The 18,971-nt window shown below is 34.2% G+C and overlaps 2 protein-coding genes and 1 pseudogene across 3 annotated transcripts; 1 reads left to right on the forward strand and 2 right to left on the reverse strand.

Annotated features, from left to right (window-relative positions):
- Positions 1–1,272: 1,272 nt before the first annotated feature.
- On the reverse strand, positions 1,273–2,597 carry LOC143632801 (uroporphyrinogen decarboxylase pseudogene; annotated as a pseudogene). Its single transcript, XR_013153577.1, has 3 exons — positions 2,594–2,597; positions 1,974–2,074; positions 1,273–1,883 (listed from the first exon to the last, which is right to left on the reverse strand). The product of XR_013153577.1 is annotated as a uroporphyrinogen decarboxylase pseudogene (transcript).
- A 679-nt stretch (positions 2,598–3,276) lies between these two features.
- On the forward strand, positions 3,277–11,518 carry LOC143632848 (uncharacterized). Its single transcript, XM_077101272.1, has 10 exons — positions 3,277–3,475; positions 5,064–5,261; positions 5,345–5,467; positions 6,054–6,091; positions 6,169–6,334; positions 6,574–7,699; positions 8,248–8,561; positions 9,274–10,692; positions 10,781–10,899; positions 11,021–11,518. The coding sequence occupies exons 1-10, from the start codon at positions 3,374–3,376 to the stop codon at positions 11,250–11,252; spliced, it is 3,837 nt and encodes a 1,278-aa protein (XP_076957387.1). The 5' UTR covers positions 3,277–3,373; the 3' UTR covers positions 11,253–11,518.
- Positions 11,519–11,921: 403 nt separating this feature from the next.
- On the reverse strand, positions 11,922–15,944 carry LOC143632849 (uncharacterized). The gene is made up of 8 exons (XM_077101273.1): positions 14,719–15,944; positions 14,493–14,611; positions 14,146–14,188; positions 13,587–14,062; positions 13,211–13,511; positions 12,525–12,690; positions 12,346–12,448; positions 11,922–12,253 (listed from the first exon to the last, which is right to left on the reverse strand). The coding sequence occupies exons 1-8, from the start codon at positions 15,841–15,843 to the stop codon at positions 12,136–12,138; spliced, it is 2,451 nt and encodes an 816-aa protein (XP_076957388.1). The 5' UTR covers positions 15,844–15,944; the 3' UTR covers positions 11,922–12,135.
- Positions 15,945–18,971: the final 3,027 nt, after the last annotated feature.

The following is an 18,971-nucleotide window of genomic DNA, read 5'->3' on the forward strand; positions in this document are numbered from 1 at the left end:
TTAAATTGACACCTTTATAAAATGACCCGTTTTATGGTATTCGAATTAACACACTTTTAAAATGACTTTCTTAAACTGGTTGTGTTACGTGGCAGGGATACTAATTGTTTTGTGTAGGCTATCCTTCGTTTGCAGTCGACGTTCCGGCAAAGTGTGTCCGTCGACATCTGAATGTTTCGATCTGGTTCGATTCATGGTCTCATCTTATAATACCTAAGGAGCTAATGAAACTGTCTTAATTCCCCGACTGTCGCACAAAAAAATCAACTTCTGTTTATTATTATTATTATTATTATTATTATATGGTTCACAAGGAATGCATCGAATTCAATACACATGATATGTTCTAGATCATGAATATAATTGTTCATTCAATCTATTACAACATACGCTGTGTATGTGTGTAATTATCAAATAAACCTATCAAATTATATTTCCTAATCATGAAGATAATTATATTACCGAACCCTAACTTCTATTCTAGCTAATATCACCTTTTTAAAGTTGTTAATTTAACTCACAAGACAATTATATAATATCCATCTATTTGATTCACGCCCCGTGTATTTGTTGTACTATAGGAATGAAGACATGTAAAAGCTCTTAAAAAAATTCTTAACATGCCCATGCTATATGTTTTATAATATAGTATAGATATGGTAACTATAGATATAGATAATATAGATATATTTGAGTATTTTTATCTTATATGAGCTTAATGTGATAATGTAATTAATAATTATTATATACACTTAATGTAGTTATTAAATTATAATTATCATTAGTTAAAAGACCATAAATCTTTTGTATCTTCTAAAGATGCAAGAGTAATTTTACAAAATGTGAAGCTTAATCAACTTGTATCAAACGCTTTGAATACGAATCGAGTGATTGTCAAATTACTTTTCCTACCCAATTATGAATTGCCATTTTTGTCCTTGTCATGTAATTATGAAATTACTCAATTGTCCATCACTCTTCCTTTATATATATATATAGCTATATATATATAGATATAGAATATAGATATAGATTTTCAACTTGTGTACGACTCGCCCTACTGTAGCTCGTTTCATCAAGAAACACCATTATAGGCAACTCTTCTTTAGTTGTTGAGTTACCTGTAGAGCAAGGTGAAAGTTGTCTCATTATTGAGTTATGGATACGGTTAGCTTTTATTTTCAACTTTATAATGAAAAACCATTAAGCCAATTCCCAAAGTTACTTAAATATATTGACCCAAATCATAAATAGTTAATGTAAGATGGAAAGAATGAACAACATGTGACATATTAAACTAAAGTGCAATGCAACAATACTAACATGTAACAAATAATTTAAAGTCTTGTCTACAAAAAGCACTCTTTTTAGTACCTAAGACTTTTAGCAACCTCAAAAAAATGAGCAACATTTTCTTCTGGTGTGCCTACAACAATCCCATGACCAAGATTCAATATATGTTTACCTTTCCCTGCTTTCTTCACAGTATCATGTATCCTATTGATGATGAAATCTTTTGACCCGAACAACACACCCGGGTCTATGTTCCCTTGAACCGCTATATCAGAACCTAACAGTTTCCTGCCTTCAGCCATATCCACGGTCCAGTCCAAACTAACCACATCCACCCCCGTCAAAGGTAGCCATTCCAACAACCCACCTGACCCACTTGCATAAATAATTAAAGGAAGATCTGGGTGAGTTTGTTTAATCGTGTCCACGATTCGTTTCAAGTAAGGCAAACTGAATTCTTCAAAGTCAGTCGGGCTCAGCTCGGTGGCCTATGAGTCAAAGATTTGAACTGCTTGTGCACCATTGTCGGCTTGGTATTGAATGTATGTAGCCATAGAGGTTGTGAATTTTTCAAGCAGTGCGTGTAGGACCTGCAATTGTGAACCGACAGAGTCACTAACATTTAACTTATGAAATATGAAATTTTGAATTATAATAATATAATGTAATAAATTAATCACCTTAGGCTGTGAGAAAGCAAGCCTCTTAATTTTGGAAAAGTGCTTTGATGATCCGCCTTCGACGTAATATGATGCTAGAGTAAAAGGAGCACCAACAAAATCTACAAATTTCCAACACTACCAAAAGTGTTTTTACAAATTTCCAACACTACCAAAAGCGTGCTTAGTTTAGTCTGAACTTTACACTATCATCTTTTTCCTTAGCCCAAATTGCCTCAACTTAACCTTGAGAAATAGTGTATAGAGGGTATGAGGTTGTTATTCATTGGTATGTATGTATATTTATGTAATAGAAGCACACGAATGCACTATATATAGGCTAACAAAGTTAATAGAAACATAATGACACATGAGAGTTAAGAATGTGGATATTCACCGTAATAATGATAATATGTGGACAGTCACCATAATAATGATAATAATAATCTATAATAATAAGTAAACCATAACTTTTTGTTTTTTAAAGGATTGAAGAGTAATGTCTCAAAAATTGAAGCTTCATGATGTTGTTGTACTAAGAGCTTAAGAGTTGATGGATACATTGACAAATTACTTTTCTTGCCCTATTATGAAATGACATTTTTGTCCTTGAACTCTAATTGTGAAATTACTATGGATACCCATCACTCTTCCTTTATATATAATATAGATAAAGATTAACGAAAACTAATATGTTACTTGTAACAAAAAAAATGCGACACAAAACATATTATTTATGAAAATCATAAAAAAATATAAAACACATTATTTATAAAAATCATAAAAAATCGGGCAACTGGCACTATTGTTAGCTAAGTTAATTCGGTAACAAAACTACCAATTTCTTGATCAGTACAGATTTTCAATTATTTCACATTTATTTGAGTTTTATGCGCAAACTATATAAAACGTCAAGATCATGATACTAGAGTAAGTATATATATATACCTAATCATAAATACAAATAGTACTATTAATATCATTTTAAATTTTAAAGTTATAATAATCTAGAAACATGGAGAGTTGACGTGGTATTTAAATCTTCAACGTGTCGAACCGTTCAATACTCTTTTAACTAAAATGTATTTTAATGCAATATAACCTTTGAATTGATTGATGAAAAAAACTAATTATTATTGTTACTTAATCTTATTTTACGTTACATATTAACAACAAACAAATAATAATTAAATATTGTACTTTGTAGATTCGGTAATAATAATATTCCGGATGAGTTGAAATTGATTGGAGTTGCACCCCTGCTCCAACTGAATTTAAACTTATTCAACTTGTACAGCTAACATCCCCATTCCTCTTTCTCTTTCTCTCTCTTGTTTATGTATGTATGGGTCAAAGTCATTGCATATATATATACACACATACCAATTTGGGGCTAAGTGAAGGAGTCAGTTAATCACAAAATGGTGAACCGGTTGCACCGCCGTAACTCCTCCGCCTCCTCCGTTGACTACGCTTCCGGCGAACGATTTGAATTCAAGTTTTCCGGTCTTCACGCTCTCCAGGTACACCTATACCGATACAAGTGCCAGCTGGATTGTAATTTGTACGGAACTGTTTATTCGTATTAGTTAATATTTAATACACGTATACGAATGGATGAATGAATGATTATTAGGATATTGATCGAGTTATGGCAGCTACGGAATTATTAGGTTTTGAGGAATGATTATGATGTTTATAGTGTAGTTACGTTTTGTTTATGCGGCTCGAATGAAATGAGAGTAAATGTTATAGGCTATTACTGTTTGATAGCTAGTGGTTGATTTCTGATGCAAGTACTTTTATGCTACTGGTTTCTTATGCTGTTATTGAGTTCTCATTACAACATAGCGATACAACTTGTGATTTGTATGGAACTGTTGATATTGATCGTGTTCTGTTATGTGTGTTTGAAGAAATAGAATAGTGTAGTTATGTTTATTTCCTGCGTTTTGAATATAATGAGACTGAATGTTATAGGCTGTTTAGTCAGAGAATGAGTATGATGTTGATCGAGTTATGATAGCTACGGAATTAGGTTTTGAGGAACGATTTTCATAGCGAAGTTGCATTTTGTTGCCTGCGTTTCGAATGAAATGAGAATAAATGTTATAGGCAGTAGGCTATTGATAACTAGTGCTTGATTTCTGAGGCAAGTAATTTTATTTAGGAGATTATGAGTTGTGTTCTGTTAAGGAGGTACCTGGAGAGCGAATGGTACACACACGCATAAAAACACGCAACAAAGCGATGCAACTGTAGTTAAATTTGTTATTTGTATGAAGAGTCTTATTCGTTTTAATTAGTGACTGATTATGATATTGATCGAGTTATGATAGCTATGGAATTAGGTTTTGAGGAATGATTTTCATAATTCATAGTGTAGTTACGTTATTTCCAGCGTCTCTAATTAAATGAGACTAAATGTTATAGGCTATTGATAACTAGTGCTTGATTTCTGAGGCAAGTAATTTAATAAGGAGATTAGGAATTGTGATATTTTAAGGGGTTTATGTTTATGCTACTGGTTTCTGATGCTGTTATTGAGTCCTCATTGCAAAATATTCACTCTAATTTCATTCGTGATCTGTATAGTGTTACTGTTCAGGATTGTATAGCTTAAGTAGCATATATGACTGTCACTACTGGAATCTGTTTTCATAGTTTATATAATCTTATGATTTATGGAATAGGCTTTGTGTAACAATGTTCTGTTATCTGTGTTTGAAGAAATAAAATAGTGCAGTTTCATTTATTTCGTGTCATCGTGTGTTTCAAATAAAGTGACTAAATGTTATAAGCTATTGATAACCAGTGCTTGATTTCTGAGGCAAGTAATTTTATTAAGGAGATTAGGAATTGTGTTATGTTGAGGATGTTGATTCTTCTATAGAGAGGTTTATGCTACTGGTTTCTGATGATACAAAATATTCACTCAAATTTCATTGTGTTCTTCATGATCGATAATATATAGCAATATCGTTCAGGGTTATATAGCTTAACTAAGGTATAGGGCTGTTACTATTGTAATCTGTTTTCATAGTTTATTTAGTATTACGCTTAGTTGTGATTTTTCAGTTGTGACAATTTTTTTTTTTTTTGCATTTCTAGGTCCCTAAAGGATGGGATAAGCTTTCACTGTCACTTGTATCTGTAGAAACTGGAAAAACAGTTGCCAAAACAGGTAGATCATTTGTACAGAATGGGAATTGTCAATGGGCTGAGAGTTTGTCAGCATACATTTCGGTTCCTCATGATGATGCTTCAAAAGGGCTCGGACAATGCCTGCATAAGCTTCTTATCTCAATGGTCTGCTCCGCCTCATGTTTTTTTAATTAAGTTTCAGTTTGATTATTATTTCACTAAAATTCTTTTATTATGTTGAGTGACAGGGATCAAGTAGAACTGGCATCCTCGGAGAAGTTACTGTAAATTTATCAAATCACTTGAGTTCTGAAACTTCTACTTCTATTGCGGAACCACTAAAAAACTGTAGTTATGGGACAATCTTACAGGTTAGTCATAATTCTTCTACTAGATTCTTCAGTAGCATGATTATTAAGATCATCAACAATGGTAGTGTCTTCTTGTGCCTTCTTATGTGTCTTTTATCACAGTGTTCATAAACTGCATGATTATATTCAGAAATTGGCATGATCAGTTACTTCTAGTATTTTTATCATTTTTAAAAAAAATTATTAGGTTATTTTAACAAGTCTTAGTTGACTTAATCCATAGAAATTCTATGGATAGAATAGATGATACAGTCAAAATTTATCATGCTGCTTTGTAATCACATATTGAAAATGCTATCTTTCCTTGTGATGCCCTCTAACACTATTAGTATGATATATCATATGATCTAGCCTTGTGATGGAAACATTAGATGATAGTACCTGACATGTCGATATAGAATAGATTTTGATCAGATTTTTGCCATAATTCTTATGTCTTATCTAGGCACACAAGACATATGCATTGATGTTAAATAATATTTAATTTCCTTTCCTTATTATCAAAGGACTAAGAAATAAATCTTCTAATGAATTGAAAACTTTTATTTGCAACAAGGATATAAATTATGTTATTTTCTCCTTGCAGGCGGAAATTAGGTGCTTAACACCTAGACCAAATATGAGGTTTGTTCTTCAACATAGAATATTGATATTCATCCTTTTAACCATTGGCCTATGTGCTAAAATGCTGCATGTTTCAGAAATGACAGATGGATGGACACTGAATCATTTGTAGAAGATGCCAATGCTTCTGATGACTTGGATACCAAATCAGATGTGTCTGATAGTAGGACCACTAAGAGTGTAGAATCTTCCATGAGCAGTAACTTCATGTATACCTCTCAAGCAGGTGGACTTGGTAGCAAGGTACTTTTTCAGGGAACTTGATATGCATTCTTTTCATTCTATGAATATGCGCTATCAGTATTTGATTAGACTCTTAGATTAGTATAATAATTGGAAGTAGTAGCTTTAATAGGAACCAGGTTCTTGTAAGGAAAATTTATAAATAGAGATTAGGAATATTGGATTACTATGCTTGATTTGATAGAATACAAAAAAATTATTTTGAGCGTTCTGTATCTAAGAGTACTTTTGTTGCACAGGATACAAGCTTATCTGGAAGGGGATCACTTAGTAGTATTGATTCATTGGATGACTCTTTTGGTAGGCATCTAACTGAAGCCAATGATCTAATAGCAAGACATGATTCTATTGGCTCTTCAAATAGGCCACAATATAGCTCATATCATGTCTCTGATTCTCCTAGAGTAAGTCAAAGACAAGATTCTGGAAAACTTAATTCAGGTCAAAGACAAGATTCTGGAAAATTTTCACATTCGATTCCCACATCACCACTACGAACTTTTGGTTCCGTTGAATTTGGTCTAGAAGCTGAAGGGGCCACAGTGGAAGAACTTAGAGCAGAAGCAAGAATGTGGGAAAGAAACGCACGGAGATTGAAAGTAGATCTTGATTTTTCAAAAAAGGAGTTCAAAGACCAAACAAGAAAGTTACAAAATGCATCTATGGAGATTGTTGCATTACAGGCAGAATGTGATGGGCTGAAACAAGAAGTTGATTACTTAAAAGCCATACATGATGAATCAGAAGTCAAAGAAAAGGCTGCTGACAGTCTAAAACTCCAAGCGCAAGGTGATATACAGACAGAATTGGAAGAAGAAATAAAATTTCAAAGAGATTTGAATGATGAATTATCTCTTCAGTTTAATAAAACTCAAGAATCAAATCTTGAGTTAGTTTCTGTTCTTCAGGAACTAGAAGAGACCATAGAGAAACAGAAAATGGAGATAAAAAGTCTTTATGGTTTGAAAGATAAGATTAAGGAGCTTGAAAAAGATTGTAATGAGCTTACTAACGAGAATCTTGAGCTTGTATATAAGCTTAAAGAATCGGAAAACGATCTTTCAACGGGTGTCAATTCAATTGAAGATTCTGAGATAATTAAACTTGAGTGTGAGATAGAGAAGCTTAAAGAAGAAGCAAATGAGAGAGAGCTTGATAGAATAGATGCTGGTAACCTGCAAAATCATTGTAATGAACTAGAAAGTAGGTGTGTGAAACTAGAAGTCGACATCCAAGATTTTAAGGATAAAGCTTATTATCTTGATGGTGAACTCAATATATACCGCGCAAAAGCAGAAGAATATGAAAATGAGGCTGTTAAATTGAAAGGATTGTTGAAAGTGCAGGAAGAAGAAAAACATGAAAGTAAGTACCTTGCATTTATGTTTCTAGTCTGTTTTATCATAAGTATTTTGATGTAATTTTCTATTTCAGGCAATCTTATTTTTTCCCAGAAAAAAAAATTGAACTTCAGGAAAAAAAATGATAAAAGCCCTCAAACTTTACATTTTTTATTAACATAATTTGAAGATATTACTAGGTCAAAATAATGATACGCAGAGTAACTTTGACCATGTTGACTTTTTTTACACGAGTTGAGAAAATTGTTTACCTGCTGGCATGTTGAAGACTAGCTTAAAGCCTTAAAAATCTTAAATGTATCATTTTTAAAATTTTGATGGATTTTCTGTGAGACAAAGTTGGTTCCCTGAAACAAAATTTTGACCACCAGTTACCTTTGTATACAATTTGTTGGTTGTGTTTTTGTACACTAGTGACTAACTGTGGTCCGTTTCACTTATACTTGAACATCACACTCTTTCATTGCACAAATGAACAAACTGACTCTCATCCTTCAAATTTAAATGTTTTTACTTACAGTTTTAACAGTAAAACTATTTTAATATGTACAGATTCATTCACTGCTGAAGAAACCAAACCAATGATGAAGGATCGCTTTAATATTGAAAATGAGATGGAGTTTAGTTTGAAGGACGCTAATGGCATAATTGAGAAGCTGAATATTGAACTACTGGCAAAAACCTCTGAAATAGAAGTTCTTAAATCAGATTGTTTGCTCAAAGATAAGGAAATTCAACGCCTGAATGCCCACCAAACAGACTTGGAGAATCAGGTGTCTGATCTGAAAATATTAAAGAAGCAGCTAATGGGCGGTTTGAAAGCTATGCAAACAGAAAGTACAATCATCTCTGAATGTCTGGATAAGGTAACATGCTCTGTTCACTAATGATCAAATACAAGCAAATAGCTGGTACTTTAGCCTCAAATTGTGTTCTTTTTAATTTTAAAAAGATTTTTTTCTTGTTGGTCTCATCCCTAGGAGGCTTAGTTACACTTATATAGTTTTTAGAAACAAATTTGAATTTCCTCTTTAGATCTGAAATAGTTGAGCCATAGAAACCAATCCTAATTGCTATCTTTATATTCTTTCTTAATCTAATATAATCTCAAACTAATGAGTTCATCATAAAATTAGGAGTGTAACATGAGCCGAGCCGAACTTGACTAGGCTCGAGCTCAGCTCGTTTATTATTTATTAATTAATTTATATACATTTATAATATTATTATATAAATAATGGTTTATATATATAACATAATATATATTATTTAGTTATTTGATCATAATTTTATTTATATTAATATATATATTAAATAAAAATTACATAGTTAATAGGCCCGTTTAGGCTCGCAAGCTCAATACATGAAGCTCAGCCTAATGCTAATTTATTAATTAATCTTAATTTTAGGCTCGATTCGAGCTTTTAGCGAGCTGATCTCGAATAGCTCACGAGCGGCTTTGCTCGTTTACACCCCTACATAAAACTACTGGTATTGCTTATCTAAACAAAAATACTTAACTGATTATTAACCTTATTCTAAGGTAATCATGAGCTCTGAATATATAAAATCCAACAGGTTAAAAATGACATGGTGGTTCTTAATGATGCAAAAGATTCCCAAGTTGCTGCAAACAAGACTCTTGAAAAGAAACTACGTGAGCTCGAGAGCTGTAACAGGGAATTAGAACAGCAAGTAACCGAATTAGAAGTAGAAAATCTACAATTATCAGAACGAATATCTGGATTAGAACCTCAATTAAGATATTTGACTGATACACGTGAGTCAAACCGTTTGGAGATACAGCATTCAGAGACACGTGTCATGAATCTACAGGCTGAAATAGAAAAACTAGAAGCGGAATTAGAAACAAGCAAAGTTGATATGAGACAGAAGTTTGAAGAAATGCAAAAACGTTGGTTGGAAGCTCAAGAGGAGTGCGAGTATTTAAAAAAAGCAAATCCAAAGTTGCAAACAACTGCAGAGAATTTGATTGAAGAATGCAGTGAACTTCAAATATCAAACCGAGAGCTAAAGCAACAAAGACTTGATTTGCATAATCGCTGCATAGATCTGGAAGCAGAAAGAAGGGAGTCGCAATATAATTTCTCTAAGTTGTCTACAAAATTGGAAGATTTAGAAGATAAATTCTCATTAATGGTGAATGAGATTGCTGCAAAAGAGAAAATATTCGATTCAGAACTTGAAGCTTTACATCTCAAAGTTAACGTCATGGAAGACTTAAAATCATCTGATAAGAAGATCAAGACCGTTGAAGTTGAATATGAAGAAAATATTCATAATCTAACGGTTGAGCTTGCTGCTTCCAAACAGATCAATGGAGTTCTAGAAGCAAAACTTGAAAAAGTAAGGGAATTATTGGAGAATACAAGATCTAATGAAGAAAAGCTAAGAGTTAAAGTTGGTGTGCTCGAAGGGGACTTAAAACATTGTGAATACGAAAGAGTGCAATTAACCGAAGAAATCTCGAGTTTGACTAGTCAACTGCAGAAAATTCCATTGTTACAAGATGAATTAGTGGCTCTTAAGAACTCATACAATGAAGTGAAATATGAGAGTGAAAGGTTGGAAGCTTCACTACAGTTGGTAACTGAGGATTATAAAGAACTAAAGGAGGAAAAAAGTTCATTGTTGCAGAGAACATTAAGCATGCAGAAGGCGTTGATTGAATTAGAGGATCATAAACTTAGTAAAATTGCATTGGAGGAACAAATTATACGGCTCCAGGGCGATTTAACTGCACGAGAAGCATTATGTGCACAAGATGCTGAGTTGAAAAATGAAATCGGGCGTCTAAAACGGTCAAATAGTCAACTACAGTGGAAGATAAGCAGTCTTCAAGAAGAAAAAGATGAATGCATGAAGAATGCTCAAGTTCTTGAAGAGAAATTGGAGGATTTATCTGCTAATAATAGTGTTAAATCTTTCAGATCAGATAGTAATAACAGTTTTCACGACCATATGAAGCTCACAGAGGTTCATATTAAATTCTTATTTATGATAAATTGTGTGAAAGAAAAACTGTCTACGAATTGACTTCTAATTATGTTTTTTCATGTTACAGGATGTGGATGCGAGTACATATGAGGTAAGTGTTGATGTGTCATCAAGAATCAGGTCACTCGAGAATGAACTTGTCGAGGCTTTGCAGGCAAATGACATGTATAAAGCTCAGATTGATAGGTATTACTATTAACCAAAAAAATCATCTTCTGTTGATAAAAGCATATTATATTTGAAACAATATCATTTTTTAATCATTTTGATACCACTTATTTATTAAAAAAAGTCCAATTATTTTCAGCTTTCTGTCAAAGGGAGAAGTTCATCAGTTAGATATTCCACTCGAGTTAGAAGATGTAAAAGCAGTTAAAAAAGGAAACGATAACGATGCATCTTCACTTGAGACCGAGTTGAAAGAGCTTCAAGAGCGTTATCTTCACATGAGTCTCAAATATGCAGAAGTAGAAGCTCAAAGAGAAGAACTTGTATTGAAGCTAAAGGCTGTGAAGCCTGGAAAGAGCTGGTTTTCATAATTTCAATTTAGTATACCAGGTATATTATATCATCTATAACTCATTAAATGTTAATATCCATTAATAGCTCCTATATGAGGAAGACCAAAAATATGTGATTATGCATAGCATATAGTATGGAGTAAATGAATACAAAAAGGATAAGGTAAATGATTGTATTTCCACTTTTATAGTAGTTTATTGTATCTTTTATTGGAGATCCAAATTCATGTCAATTGTAAGTGTTAATGAATATTACAGACATCTATTGAGCATATAGAGTTTTCACTGTCAACCTGTTCTTTTACCTTTATAATCTAATAACTTGACTGTGTCGAAAAACTGTATTTTAAGCTGCTTTTGTAATCTAAAACAAACTAATAATTGACACACTGTAATCATTTGTATCCAAAATAATAGTCCAAAACAGAAGGCATAGATATTAAAAATATTGATTTTGTTGATAATGTATACTTTTTTTGACTAATCCAAAAGCAAAAGATACAAACAAGAAAAACAAACGTGTAGTTAATTTTGTTAACGTCACTCGGTATATAAAATAATAAAATCTACAGGTTTGATTTATTTGAAGATGACAATTTACCATTTTACCGCATTCCAGTGGTTAAATAATTAAAATTTGTGCTGTGTTGAGTATTATGATTCAACCACCAATTCCATCCCAGTTGGTAAAATGACAAAATATTAGTGTGGAATTTTATTATGCAATAATTAATGAAAAGGAGCCAATTGTTAATCCAATTATACAATGCGTAACCGATCATTCAACATATAATTAGAAAAACAGTGAGGCAAAAATGACGCACTCCACGGATGAGAACACAGAACTATAATCTTCTTCCTGGGTCAGTTTGTAATCTGTTTACAGTATGGAGCTTACTGTTTATAGTATGGAGTAAGCTCGAATAACCTCCACAATTGGTGCCCTGCATAACGGACATTTCCCCCCTCCACGAATCAACTCGTTTGCACATTTTGAACACGTACACATGTGCCCGCATCTGTATCAGTTATGTTATAATTAAAGGGTATTTCAGTCATTTTTCTAAGCACTTTATAAATTATGTTTTCAAAGAATAGAGGGAATTATTACCTGTACAACAGAGAATCGATCTGGCTATCGCAACAAACACAACATGTTCCTTTCCTCACTTGACACCATTTTGATCCATCTTCTGATGTTTCTGCAGCAATACCTGCATTTACGAAATTTACATTACATAACCACCAAAGGGCAGAATAGTAATTACATCATTAGGTGTCGTCATGTACCTTGTCCATCCCCTGATCTATTCAACGCAGCAGAAACTTCTTGTCGGACAGACCGTTGCAGCTCAAGCTGCATGTCCATACAAGCCTCCAGCATTCTCTGCATGTGGCTCATGCCTTGTTGCAGTCTTGCCATATCTGCCCTCAAATCATTAATCATCTCCCACTCCTGTTCCATTTATGTCCACTCGTTAAACTAATCAATCAAATGTTATAGGTTGTAATCATCATCATCATCATCATCGTACTCAGTATATCCCACCAATAGCAATGCTATGGTAGGGTCTGAGGAGGGTAAGATGTAGACAGCCTTACCTCTATCCCATAGGGATAGAGAGGCTGCTTCCGGTGAGACCCCCGGCTCGATAGTAGTTTTGCATCAAGCCTTGGACATAAGGCACATAGCACTCAATCATCGGGACACCGGCTGATCGGTGCATGTGCCCTTGTCTTTCGGCTATCAACGCCACCACATGATGCCTGATTAACCTTCCGCCACTTTTAACGTTATTTTCATGAGATTAGTAAAATAACGTCAAAATTAGTGCAATTTTACTTTTGCCCACCCGAGGGTTCACACATATATACATTATATGCGCGCACCGCAAGCAGGGCGTAAATGTTATAGGTTGTAATAATTAAACAATAAAATGTTTTTGAGTGTACGACAACTCTCAAGTATAACTTACAAGTTCAGACCGATGCATTGAGTGACGGGACCAACTAGAGTAAGGCAAATGATGCCAAATGGGTTGTGGTGGTGGTACTGGTGGAACCAAAGAAGGTCTGCCGCCAATGGCACCATTCTGATTCTCACCAGTCTGTTCATCCTGGCGGTGCTCCTGGTCACCCTCTGGTGAAGCCGCGGTCGGCAAGTTGCGGTGTAGATCCCAATCAATGGGCGCACGACCTTGTCTGCTGACATATGATTGGATCAACTGGTCCAAACTCTCACGGAAACCGCTTCTAAGAAGATTAGAAACACTTCTCCTGCAATAAACAAGAAAAATATTAGTTAATGATTTTGTTTGAAGTTGTATGTTGTAATAACCAAAAAAACGCTACCTGCTCAAAAGTTCCCTGAGTTCCATGCTGTACACGTTATCATCATCAGGTGGATGAAACCTACTGACTCTCCTAACAGGGACAGAATGCAGCATTCTTGGTGGGTCAGAATGCTCATTTGGCCAGTTTTCAACAGGTTCCCGTGAGCCGTCTTCATGCCAAACCTCATTGGTTCCATGCACACGAGGACCATCACCACCACTTTCTAATGTTTGTTGAGGCCAATCATTACCTGAATTTTCCTGCCAGTTTCTTCCAACATCTTCTGAATTTCCGTCTCTCCATTCATTAAACTCATTATAGCTGCTGCTTTCCTGCTGCCATTCTCCTCTTTCATCTTCTTCAATGTTTTCTTGTTCATTTGTGTTTTCAACATCTGTAACGGTTTCTAACCTTCCTGTGTGATCCGTTACCTGATGAATGTCAGTTTCCTGGGCCCACAATTGTGACTGATCTTGGTTCTCGTATTCGGTTTCCTGTGAATTGATTATGTAAGCCTTACTGCTTGTAAATTCAGTTAGTATTGTTGTTAAACTAGTAGTTAAAAGTGCATGCTTACTTGATCATGAATGCCGTTTTCTGATCTGGACCGGAACCCTTCCCTGGTTTAAAAAGAGCCATCTCATCAAACAGAAGTTGAAAAGAAAACCTCAACTATTTAACTATATCTGGAAATCTCAATCCATTTAAGGGTAAATGAGCCAATTCAGGTAACACTTTGTGCAGGCCAATCATGGGTAAATTTATAAAATGTAACTAAAAATCAAACAGGATGAAGATCATGCAGACTGTACTCAAATTGTATGGGAAGATTATTTCATAACTTGGATTATATGTAATAATACAACTGAATCTTTAAAGCAAAATATAAAGATTTCAAGCATATAAGCTTCAAATATAGCATACCTCAACCCAGAGACAGTGTGACGTTGTCTCAATTGAACCAACTCACTTGCTGCAACTGAAGAAGGCCTTTCTTCCTCTATAGGTCTTTCATTTCTTAAGAATCTGCCTCTCAATAAAGACTGAAAAAATGAAAAAAATCATGTATGGCCCAAAAATTGCTAGACATTAGGCATACATACAAAACAAAAATCTTAATAAGACGATAATCATATGCAAGAAAAGTAACCTGAATACGGTTGCGATGTGCGAAATCAGAAACCGCACGATACTCGGTCAAACCCTGAAGCTCCCTCTGTCGTTCTCTTTCGACCCTTAAAAGTAAGTCAATTAGAGCTTGTCTTCCCCGTAACCTGAGCATATCCCTTCTGATATGCTCTGGTTGACCATCATGTTGACCACCTGTCCTTTCACGGTTTTGTTCACGGCCACCACGTGCACCCCTCTGCTGACTTGTCATCTGCACCCACTCCCTCACAATCCTCACTCTTTCCCGTTCGGTTTCCCCAAGCCACTCAGCTCTCGGACTCTCATTATTCCTCTGTGCAACAGCGGGTGCGGGTTCAGATGCACCCAAATCCCTCCACCCCTGTACAATGTGCCTAACCCTCTCCCTCTCGACCTCACCTATATCAGGAGTTTGCTCACGGCTCGAACCGTTATCAGCTTGAACCTGACCCTCGTTCTGTCGTTCAATTTGATCATGCGACCACGTTCCATAATCATTTTCACTCCCGGTTACATCTTGTTCACTCCCTCTACCTTCTGTAGTGGTTGAAACATTTGTATTCGAGCCCACACTTCTTTGCTGCCTAAGTCTTACTCTCACCCTTTCACGAGCCCGATTCAACACATGTTCATCTTCCAACTCCCTCCACATCTGCAATATCGACGACGCGCGGGTACTCGGCCTCTCAACATTCCCCTGTCTACTAGAAGTAGGTGACGGAGACTGCGACTCCCTCAAGAAAGACGAATCCAACATCGAAACCGTATGCAAACCCGCAAGCGCCATCAACTCCGACTCCCTGTTCCTCCTCTCAATCGTAGTAATCATTTCCTGCGCTTGTCTCGCAGCCCACCTACTCAGAATCCGAGAATGCCGTCTTCTCGCAATCGAAGACTCCGCCAGGTCATCACCTTCAAGATCAGACCTCCGTCTTCTCCTCATAAGCTGGTCACCACCTTCACTCTCCTCATCATCCTCTGTGTTCCGCGGGGAGCTGCATGACGCAAACGACATACAATCGTCCAATTGCCCCCTCATTAACTCCTCATATCCTCTTTCGAAATCCAAACACGTGTCTGTCGTGCTCTCGGGTTTCTGCGGAAGCTGCTGTTGAACATCATTCATCTTCGGCTCTTCGCACTAACCCTACCCCGAAAAACCTAACGATATCCACCCGAATTCACCACCGAACGCACCAACACACAAAATTAACCATTTGATGAAAACATAACCCTAAATTGATACAAAATACTCGTTTAATTTACGGAACACAGTGGCGTGAAATAAAGCTAATTCTGTATGATCGTTAAGGATACAATTGATCACAGAAACCGAATCGAGATCCATCAGAATCTGGAAACCGTAAAGAAAACTTACCTATGAAGCAGTGTGTTGTCTTTCAATATATTAATACAAACAAAACCCTAGAAAATTGGTTGCCTGAGGAATTGAATTGAAGACAAAAATCAAAGGAAATTGAAAGGTAAATTGTGTGAGTGAAGATTAAGATTAAATAAAGAGAGAATTAGGGTTGAAAATGGTTGAATGAATATAGGGATGAATTGTTTGTTGTATTGGATTGTATTGTATGCAAGCAGAATTGAGACGAGTGAATAATAAGGCTAATAATAATAATAATATCTAAGAAGAAGAAGAAGAAGAAGAAGAAGAAGGGATGAAGGTTGGTTTTAAAAGGGGTGAAGGGTCCTCCTTAAATTGTGTTACCCCTTTTTTATTGCCGATTTTTTCGCTTTTTTTTTTCTTTTCTTTACCCAAACATTTTACTTGCTGTTTACCGTTATTTTTATTCTTTTTTAAGCTTTCCATTTATATATATTTACATTTTATTTATGAATATTTCATATGTAAAAAATATCGATGGTTAAGAAAATAAGATGAATTTGGTGGTTTTGGTGAGCCAGTTCTGGAGCGTCAAAATCAGTATTATTGACGGTTGACATTTCGTCTTAAGAAAGCTCACTCGAGTATTGTGGGTAGTTTTAAACGTTGTTAAGAAGATGTAAAAAATATTGAAGACCGTTTTCTAAGAGACCTATAATTTAGTTGTAGAGTTGTTCATGAGCCAAGTTCGGTTAGTTTGGTCTTAAAAAATAAAACTATAGGACCTTTGACTTGGTTTGAAATCATTTAGCATGTAGAAAAAACCTGAGCTCGTTTTTGACTGAGCGGATTCATTTCTATAAAAAAAATGAGATCATATGGGAGGATCTCAGATAAAATCAAGAGATACGTAATTGTTCACACAATGACGATATGTTATTGTTGATTTCGATAAAAGCAAATGACTGAATCTCATAAGTGAACATTCTAAGAGCGCTTGTTATTTTTCGTTGTTAATAAACCATCTATTACTGTACAATAAAGAAATAGTTTGTTGTTACAATTCATGTATAAATTTGTTTTCTTTTTATTTATACTTTTTGTATTAAGCATGTTAGTTTTTTTTTTTCCAAAACAAAAATAAAGTATGGAATTGGAAGCCACATATATATTTGGTAAGCTATAAAAGATTTGCTATCACACGTGACACTTTCAACCTTAGCTATTACTTTTTTTAACGGATAATATATGTTATAAGAAAAAATAATAATAAACACATATCTACACAATTACACATTGATATAAAGGAAGATTTACTTTAGATCCACGACTTCTTTGGGCATTCTTGAAAACTCAATAACAAAAATAATAAAAGAGAATTACACATTGAATTCTAAAATTTGTATGATCATTCTAGAACACACTATTATCAATTATAATATAAAAGAGAATAAGACTTGAGTCGAGTACGAAGTGAGTAGTGAATTTCTCGCTATATTAACCCTTCTATTTGTTATATGTAACAATTTGTACATAAAAGATATGTATACTAGTCTATATTATTATAAAAGATTATGTATATGAGAAAAAGTTGATTGACATATGAAAAAAATCTATATAAAAACTTATTACGTTTTTACTTCATATGTATCAAGTTTTCTTGTGTATGCACACCTTTTATTGTTATCGTTATTTAATATCAACACACATACAATATTTATAAAATAATACAAAATAAAATATATCTAAGAATGAGACCATATAGTATATACAAGTATGATATGTGGGAAATCATAAATTTAGTACCATGCGATGTTTATTTAATTAATTGTGGTTAGTTATTATTCATAAACTTTTCAAACTAGTAACAAAAAATAAAAAGAAATAATCTTGTAATTAGTTATTCTCATGATTATAGATTTATAATTTAGAACTTTTGTTTTGGAACCAATAAGTACACCACCTTTTAAAGATTTAAAGAGATAATGGATGCAAAATATGGATCTTTTGATTACAAATATATTATATATTAATTAATTAATTATTATCTTAATAACTAGATAATCTTGATACAAAGAAGTCTACTGAAACTCCTTTTACTTCCAACAGTAGAATTCGTTGACCATGTGAATGTTTATTTGATCAGTTGTGCTTATTTATAAATTATAATTCAACAACTTTTCAAATTAGTAACAAAAAATAGTCTTGTTGCTATTGCTAATACTTCTTATGTTTATATTTACAGAGCAGAATTTTGTTTTGTACCACAAATGATGTCCGTGAGAGAATCTAAATGGTTGAAAATGTACGATCATATCAATCGTAGTCACTATTTGTTAGTGTAATCTTGCGTAAGTGCGTGGACCTGGTTGTCACACTTACAAACCTAGGGGGTTATTGAGTTAGTTTTCCTCCTATTCTTGTCTAACAAGTAATTGTATGGTTATAAATAGGGGTTATTTGTAATCAAGTAATAACAACAACTTATTAATCAATACAATAAATGTTTAGACTTGAATCTTATTGTCTTCACTATTTTTGGACCGTTCTGCTTTCAGTCACATGTTAATTTGCATCCGTTTTTAATCACAAATACCCCCTTTTGAAGTAGTGTAAAGAGGGTTAACCATGTATTAATTTGATGCAAAGTATGATATTTTAATTACTTATTAGCAAACTCTACATATCTAAAAGTTGTTAAAAGGAAAAGAAGATAAAGATAAAAATATAAAGAATGATTTGGTGTTAAGGAGTGAAACAAGGAGGGTTGTCTAATCTAAATCAAAAGATTGACTAATGTAATGTAACGGCGGTGTGGCACCGGTGCCATGAGTTGGGGTGGCCTAATCAATCATGTTGGTAGTATGTACCCTTCATCATCCTCTATACTCTAGATACATCACTTTTCTTTG

Source organism: Bidens hawaiensis, unplaced genomic scaffold (assembly GCF_021521415.1).
Source record: "Bidens hawaiensis isolate Kalapana, Puna unplaced genomic scaffold, B.hawaiensis_p1.1 tig00006534_1, whole genome shotgun sequence".
Classification (NCBI taxonomy): Eukaryota; Viridiplantae; Streptophyta; class Magnoliopsida; order Asterales; family Asteraceae; genus Bidens; species Bidens hawaiensis.

Coding starts and splice junctions, on each gene's coding strand:
- LOC143632848 (XM_077101272.1), top strand. CDS start 3,374: ATGGTGAACCGGTTGCACCGCCGTAACTCCTCCGCCTCCTCCGTTGAC. Junction 10,693..10,780: donor ACCATATGAAGCTCACAGAG/GTTCATATTAAA, acceptor TTCATGTTACAG/GATGTGGATGCGAGTACATA. Junction 10,900..11,020: donor TATAAAGCTCAGATTGATAG/GTATTACTATTA, acceptor AATTATTTTCAG/CTTTCTGTCAAAGGGAGAAG.
- LOC143632849 (XM_077101273.1), bottom strand. CDS start 15,843: ATGAATGATGTTCAACAGCAGCTTCCGCAGAAACCCGAGAGCACGACA. Junction 14,612..14,718: donor CACATCGCAACCGTATTCAG/GTTACTTTTCTT, acceptor TCATTTTTTCAG/TCTTTATTGAGAGGCAGATT. Junction 12,449..12,524: donor TAGATCAGGGGATGGACAAG/GTACATGACGAC, acceptor TCGTAAATGCAG/GTATTGCTGCAGAAACATCA.